The following is a 7,276-nucleotide window of genomic DNA, read 5'->3' on the forward strand; positions in this document are numbered from 1 at the left end:
CTCAACTCAGCTCACCCCAGCTCAGCTAACCCCAGCTCAGCTCTGCTCACCTCAGCTCAGCTCACCCCAGTTCAGCTCAGCTCACCCCAGCTCAGCTCACCCCAGCTCAGCTCAACCCAGCTCAGCTCACCCCAGCTCAGCTCAACTCAACTCTAGCTCAGCTCAGCTCACCCCAGCTCAGCGTAGCTCAGTTTACCAGAGCTCAGTTTAGCCCATCTAAGGCAGCACAGCTTAGCCCAGTTCAGTTCTGCCCAAGGCAGTTCATTTCCAGCTTGGCTCATGTCAGTAAGCCAGCAGTTTGCCAGCCTAGCTCTTCAGGCTCAGCACAGTCTACCTCATTTCAGCTCATCAAGCCCAGCTTTGCTTACCCCAGAGTAATTACCTCAGTTTAGGAAATCTTAGAAGAGCTTAGAGAAGCTGAGTATTGTCCAGCTCAGGTCACCCATCTCAGCCTGCTCTGCTTGTTAGAGCCTAGCTAACTGGGGTTCTCAGCTGTGTTGGTTGAATTTGCACAGCCAGCGGTGTTAGCCTAGCCTTCTCTGTTTGGTTCTTGATTGAGGCTGGAGAGTTACTCCAGCCAACCTGTCGGCCTTAGCTGTTTCTATTCTTTTCCCAGTTCTGTCTACCTATGGTCTTCCTTCTGAGCAGCCACACCGTAGTTCCTATCCTTTCTTACTGACCTTGGCTTCCAAGCACTGTCCTTCTGTACCATTCTTTAACAACTAGGCAGTATATTTACTGACAACTTCAAATTTATTAGACCATCTTGAGTTGTAGATCAAAGATGTAGTAGTGTTTTCTATAAAAATTAAAAACATCTTTTCCTCCAGAATTCCAGTAATGCTCCTTAGCCTGGATTCCTCCCTACTGAGTCTAAATTAGACACCACTGTAAGCTCGTTCTAGATTAAAACCACCATTAACAGCACCAGGGCATTCATTTTATCTACCTTTGCTGCTTAAGAAGAGGAAGTCTTGATGCAAAACTCAAAGCCACATGTATAACGAAGGCCGAGACAGCAAGCACCCCAAATAATACACTTAACTGAAATAATTCCAGACAATCATATACACTTTCTCTAAGATTTCCTTAAAGTATCATTATAATCAATGGTTAGCAGGCAACTTTCTTCTTTTACAAGTTTTTCAAGAAATGTTAAATGTGAGCGACCTAGTTAACAGCACTCAAAAAGATGCGCAAATGTCTCTTTCTCCTCCTAAAGCAGTGACTCAGACTAAGTTTCTCTCAAGCAGAAACAATCACGTAGCACAAACTTTAAGAGCAGCAACCACGGTTGTGGCTGCCTCTGGCTTACCGTTCAGGGTGCCTGGCTTCGGGGAGGTCCAGGGTCTTTGTGTGGAATCGTTCCTTCTAGGCCATCAAGACCGGCTGGTCCATGGGCAGCCAGGTAGATGGATGGCAGAAGCCACAACTGTCTGGGTGGTCCTGGGCGACCCAAAGTCCAGGTCTGCCCAGCAGCAACCCTGTCTCAGACCTTTGGCCAGCTCTCCAGCAAGGAGCAGGGCCAGAGGGAGGTCACACAGAGCATGCCCTGCCGATTGGCTTAGAAGCCCTTCTTCTGCACTGTCTGACAAGTATCCTCTCAACCACCAACTAGCATTTTTAATTGGAGCAATTCTAGATAATTGCATTCATTAAAAAAAAAAACTTTATCCTGAGATGAATACTTAGAAAGAGGTCTTGAAAAAGACTAATGAAGCCTTCTTTACCAGAATGTCAAAGTCTTTCTTAATCATAAAGGCAATAACCAACTAGCTTAAAAAATCATGAACAAAGTCACTGTAAATGTTTGGAAAAAAGAATTGAAATGAGATCAATGATCAGAGGGGAGAAAAAGAAAGTAATTTAAAAAAAGTTTTCTAAATACATTAGAAATTAAATACATTAAAGCCCTTCAATTTCTTACATAATCTAACTTTGAAAATGAGCACATTTTAGAAGTTAATAAACTTCTAAAGTTTGGGGAAACTAGAACTTCTCAAGCTAAAATTAAAAGATTGAACTCACTAAGTTAAAAGAGGACCTTTCCAGTTTCGGCTGAATCCTCAACTTATTTTAGAAATGCAAATTACCCAGGTGTTGTTTTGCTAGGCCTGGACTTTCAGTTCTGTGAGGCTGGGCAGAGCGTTTCAAAACCACTTCTTCAAACCATAGCTACAAGTTTACCCCGCGGTTTTATTTTCCTTCCCAAAATAGCCTTGCTACAAGACCTGCTTCCTGCCAGCTGCGGCAGGTGTCCTGGTCCTGTTCGGCCATCTTGACTCCACCTCGACTACTCAATTTTAAAACATTTTAAACTTAAATTATTATTGTTAAAATTCAGTTCTGAATAAGGTGTGAGAGAGCCTCATTCCCATTCCTTGGTTAAACTTTCAGCAATATTAATTCTAGACAAACATGACTTCAAATAGAGTGACAAGAATTTGATACTTGGACATTTAAAAGAGTGAACACTTGAAAAATCTCTTACATTTTAAAGCCACAGTATTCTGTTTTTCTCAGGAACCAGTTTAAGGATAAAAATAACACCTTCTAATATTCCATATGCACACTTTTATGTTCCTTTGAAAAGCTGGACTTTTGCAGGCTCCCCCAGACTCCTCTGGACAGTAGCTACCCTTTTGAGATGATTCCACTCGCTCTAAGACCAGATTCACTCACTCAGACAGTTCTCTTCCCAGCAAATAAAGTTTTAGACAATCTAGTGCAGAACATTCCTCACCAATCTAAAGAAAACATTCTGTTCCACTCTCTGTGCCTGTGCATTCCTGGCACCATACAGATGCTGCCACAGAGGTGGTCCTGAGGCACACTCCTCAGTCAACACTGTGACTCCAAAAACTGAACATCTCCAACCACAGCCATGGGATCTTCTTAGCATCCCCCTCAAAGGAGGCTCTCAGGTCCCCTGCCCCATCATCTGGGAGCGCCACCAACACCATCAGACAGACCCTTCCCTGATACTTTGTCAAAGGTGTGGCACTATCCCCAAGGCTCTGCGCTCCCCAGGCAGTTTACCCCAGCCTCTCCCAGCCAAACACCATGTTCCCTCAGGAACAAGACTTTAGGACTTTCTGCAATGCTCAGAAAACTTCATAGGCAAAGGTTAAAAATGAAGGCCTAGAGAGGCCGTTCTTACCTGAGGAGACGGTGACTAGGGTCCCTTGGCCCCAGTAGTCCATAGCATAGTAATCACAATGGTGGAATTTTCAACCATACCCAACAAAAACCCCAGAGCCTGACTAGAACGATCCCTAGGCCACTCAGGCACCATGCTGACTCCAGGCATCATACAAGAAGCAACGATTCAAGCCCCTGTCTCACATTCCATTCTCTGCCTGGGCAGAGAGGCTCCTGGACTCCTCTTCAGTCTTTAAAGTGACAATATTCCAGCCTCACCTCTGAGAAACCAGACAGCCACTGGCCTTGGAATTGTCACCATAAAACTGTCAGCCCCTAATTCACACAAGAGCCTGGTAAATCCTGGATGGGAACCCACCCTAGACTTCAAGCCTCAGTTCTGTCAGACCCTCCATCACGCATCAGTACCGACATCAATCACCACAGGCCAGCAGGTAGAGATTCCTGACCCAGACCCCTGAGCCTCAACTTGGGGACCAAGGGGTTGGATCTTGTCAGGGAATATTGGTCCTGAATGTTCAGAGTTCCCCCCAAATGCATTTAGAATGGGAGAAGGTAGGACTCACCTGAAGAGACAGTGACCAGAGTCCCCTGGCCCCAGTAAGCAAAGCCACCATGTGACAACCATGATAAGAACCCAGACAATAAATGGCCCTTGGCTAAGGCCCTGGGTCATCTCACATGGAGCCCGGTGAGAGACAAAGACAGGGGGAATGAGTGGACCCCAGCGGCAAGGGTGGCCAGGATCCCTATAGATCTCTGGCTGTAAAGTCTTGGAGCTGAGGGTTCCTTTCTGTGTCAGCCAGGGCCCCCAGAAGACTCCTTTCTGACTCCCAGGTTGTCCCTGGTTCTTCATGACCCGAAATTCAGAAGACTCACTTCTTCCCACAAATGCAGTAAAGTCTGTCTAAGCTGAGTAGAAGAGAGAGGCTGTAGGGACTCACCTGAGGAGACGGTGACCATGGTTCCTTGGCCCCAGTAGTCAAAGTAGTCACACTATCACAGACCCCATTCAGTGTGTGTACAAAAATCCCTATGTCCACCCATCCAGCCTAACAACACAGAAGCCAATTTCCTATGGTGGTCACTGTCCCACAGGTGGCTAGCCTCTGCCTTCCTCTTATCCTGGGAACAAAGACCCCATCCTTAAAGAAAAGCTTCAGGATTCAGAGTCTGCAGACAATAGTTTCAGAATGGAAGACACAGAAAACCCGAGGAGACATTGATCTGGGCTCCTTGGCCCCAGATATCAAGAGCATGGCAAACAGGCAGGGTCCCTGATGCTGCCCAAATGAAAATCTGACCTCCATCTGGACTGCACATAGAGACTCCAGAGACTTGGCTGGTTACCAAACGAAAAGGTGGGAGCCAACAGAAGAGATCTTACCTGAGGAGACGGTGACCAGGGTCCCTGGGCCCCAGTAATCAAAGTACCAGTAACACAGTCCCTATTCTGCCTCTATTCCCATTCTAAAACCTTCACCACAGCCTGACTTGGCCCATCTCAAACCCGCAGTTCCCAGATGCAGGACTTACCAGAGGAGACGGTGACCTGAGTCCCTTGGCCCCAGACATCGAAGTAATTATAATCACAGTGAGGTAGCCCTATATCCAGGGCCACACAAAACTCAGCCCAAAGTCCCGTGGAGTCCCCAGGGGCTCCAAGCCCCAGAAACTCAGCTGTTTGGGTAGACCTCCACCTTAGCACGGTTGTATGGGCAGATGTGTAGGATGGTATCTTTCAGGCTAGCCTGGGCTAGCATAATGAGCCCCTATAAAGACAGGAGAAGGAGCAAGGGAAGGAGAGAGGGAGGGATCCACTCCTATCCATACTCTTAGCAAACCTCACCTGTCTGCTCTGACCTGGCATCCTCTCCTTAGTCCTTGGCAGGGCACTGCACCCTTCTGATGTCTGGGTTTGCTCATCCTTTTCCCATACAGGAGCCCAGGACCTGTCCATGGTAACTTTCTCTCTGCACTATTTCCTGTCCTCTAGAGAGTTACCCTTCCTCTCAGACCTATTCTTTTCTCACCCAGCTTTCTCAAGCTTCTTTGCCTCTCCATAGTTCACAGGCTGCCCATGGAAATCTCCAGAGGTTTTTGTTGAGCCATAAGTCACTGTGGTTCCAGTTATCACAGTGGTTCTCCGCTCAGTTAAAACCTTGCAACAGTCACAGACCACAAGGACTCTGACTCTCAAACCTCACCCTAGCTGTAGAGTACGGATATCCTGGCCCCCAAACTGCCAGTCATCTCTCCAGTCAGGGACCAATGATTTTTCTCAAAACAGTCACTAGAGTTCTGGAGCCTGTGAGGTTTTTCTACTTTTAAAAGTAAGGACAGGTGGAGGTGGAGCTATGGAGAAGGGTCTGCCATGGTGGTGGGGGGCAGTCCCCCTCCATGGACAGCTATGGGCACCTCTGCAGCACACCTGCCTGTCAGGCACTCAGACTCCTCTTTGCTTTCTGATTCCATCTCTACAGCAGGAAAGTGACCTACATTAAGGCTGAAGGTGTCATACCAATGTCCTGATGGGACAGAATTTCGAGTGCTGTGTCACCTGTGCCCAGGGTAGATGTGTCCCCTCCTGGTCACCAACAGAGCTGGTTCTCAGCAAGGGGTCTCAGCTCAGTCCTGGGGAGGAGTTCAGTGCTCTAAGAGAATGCTCTTTGCTAGCGTTCTCCTCCTGACCTGGGGACCATCTCAAGATAGGAAAGAGTCTGTATTTACCCATGTGAGTTTGTTCAGAGATGGGCTCCACAGGTCAGCAGTAGGTGCTTAGGGCGTATAGATATTTGTAGCCCCAGGCTTGGTATAAGACTCTGGTAAGTCAGGACATGAGGGGCATAGATGGGGTGGGGTGAACAGGAAGGGAGGCAACTGTAGCTCGGGGACACAAGTAGGGTGGGTGAGTGGTAAAGGTGATGTCTGTGGCTTGGAGATCTGGGCACACGGGAGGGTGGGGTAAGCAGGAGAAGGGGTGTGCTGTAGTCCAGGAGCTCCCCTCCCTACACTGTGCTTTGGACCTCTAGGGGTAGGGAGCAAGAGAGGGCCAGCCTTCTTCATGCTCTTGGCAGGGGACCCTACGCTGTGGAGGAGCTCTAGATCTTGGACCATCAAGGTGCACCTCTGCCCAGAATCTGTTCTCTCAGGTCTATCTTAGGTGGTCTCTTGAGAGAAGGAAGGGTAGTGTTGTCTCAGCCTCCCCAGGGAACACCTGCTCCTGCTGTAGTACCTCGTTACTGATAGGGGTATGGAAGGTGCCTTCCCAGCCCACAGTCTGGGCTCTCACAGACCTTCCTCCTTACTATAGAGGTCTAGCTAAGCTACGGGCACTGGGCTTTATTGCCTTCCCGAGTCTTAGTCCTCTCCTGTGTTGCCATATGCCTCGTTGGATGCAGTGTGACAGAATCTGACCTCCCTGAGGAAGCTTTGGCCCTTCTTGTAGCTTCCCAGCTATGCAGAACTACTGTGGATCATGGTCACACAATCAATCTACCTATCTACACTTCTGCTCTCTAGGTGGCTCTTCTGCAGTATCCATGGACTTAGTCTGAGATCACCTCTGTTCTACCTACTATGGGATTTTGCCAGGAAACATACATGTGTTTTTCTGGTTTGATTTTCTGTTGCTGTGCTTAATACCACAACCAAAAGCAACTTGAGGAAGGAAGGGTTTTCTTCATCTTATAACTTACAATTCATCTCTGAGGGTAGTCAGGGCAGAAACATTGGCAGGAGCTAAAGCAAAAGTCTTGGAGAATTGCTGTTTATTTGATTTACTTCCTCTGACTTGCTCAGCTACATTTTGTGTATGGCCCAGGCTTAGCTGTCTAAGGCTGGTACCACCCACAGTGGGCTTGGCTTTCCTACATCAATTATCAGTCAAAAAAATGCCCACAGACATGCCGATTGGCTAATCTGATGCAGGCAACTCCTTAACTGAGGTTTTATCTTTCCAAATGTGCCAAATTGATAACTAAGTTGATAATTATTAGCCATTATAGTGTTGCAGACATGTGTCTCAGAAAGGGCCAGGTAAGGAAACTGGATCTGTACAATGAGATGACCAGACCTGGGCCTACTGGCTTGGGGTGAGTTGCTCTTCCAGCCT

General features: G+C 47.7%; 1 gene segment (V, D, J or C); it reads right to left on the reverse strand.

The window, feature by feature from the left end:
- The window catches only part of LOC129675483 (Ig mu chain C region-like), a 14,993-nt gene extending 10,735 nt beyond the window's left edge, over positions 1-4,258 (reverse strand). The window contains 1 exon segment of the C gene segment in view: positions 4,107-4,258. Within this exon segment, the coding sequence occupies positions 4,107-4,125 (19 nt within the window).
- Positions 4,259-7,276: the final 3,018 nt, after the last annotated feature.

Source organism: Psammomys obesus, unplaced genomic scaffold, assembly GCF_907164565.1.
Source record: "Psammomys obesus unplaced genomic scaffold, mPsaObe1.curated_primary_1811, whole genome shotgun sequence".
Classification (NCBI taxonomy): domain Eukaryota; kingdom Metazoa; phylum Chordata; class Mammalia; order Rodentia; family Muridae; genus Psammomys; species Psammomys obesus.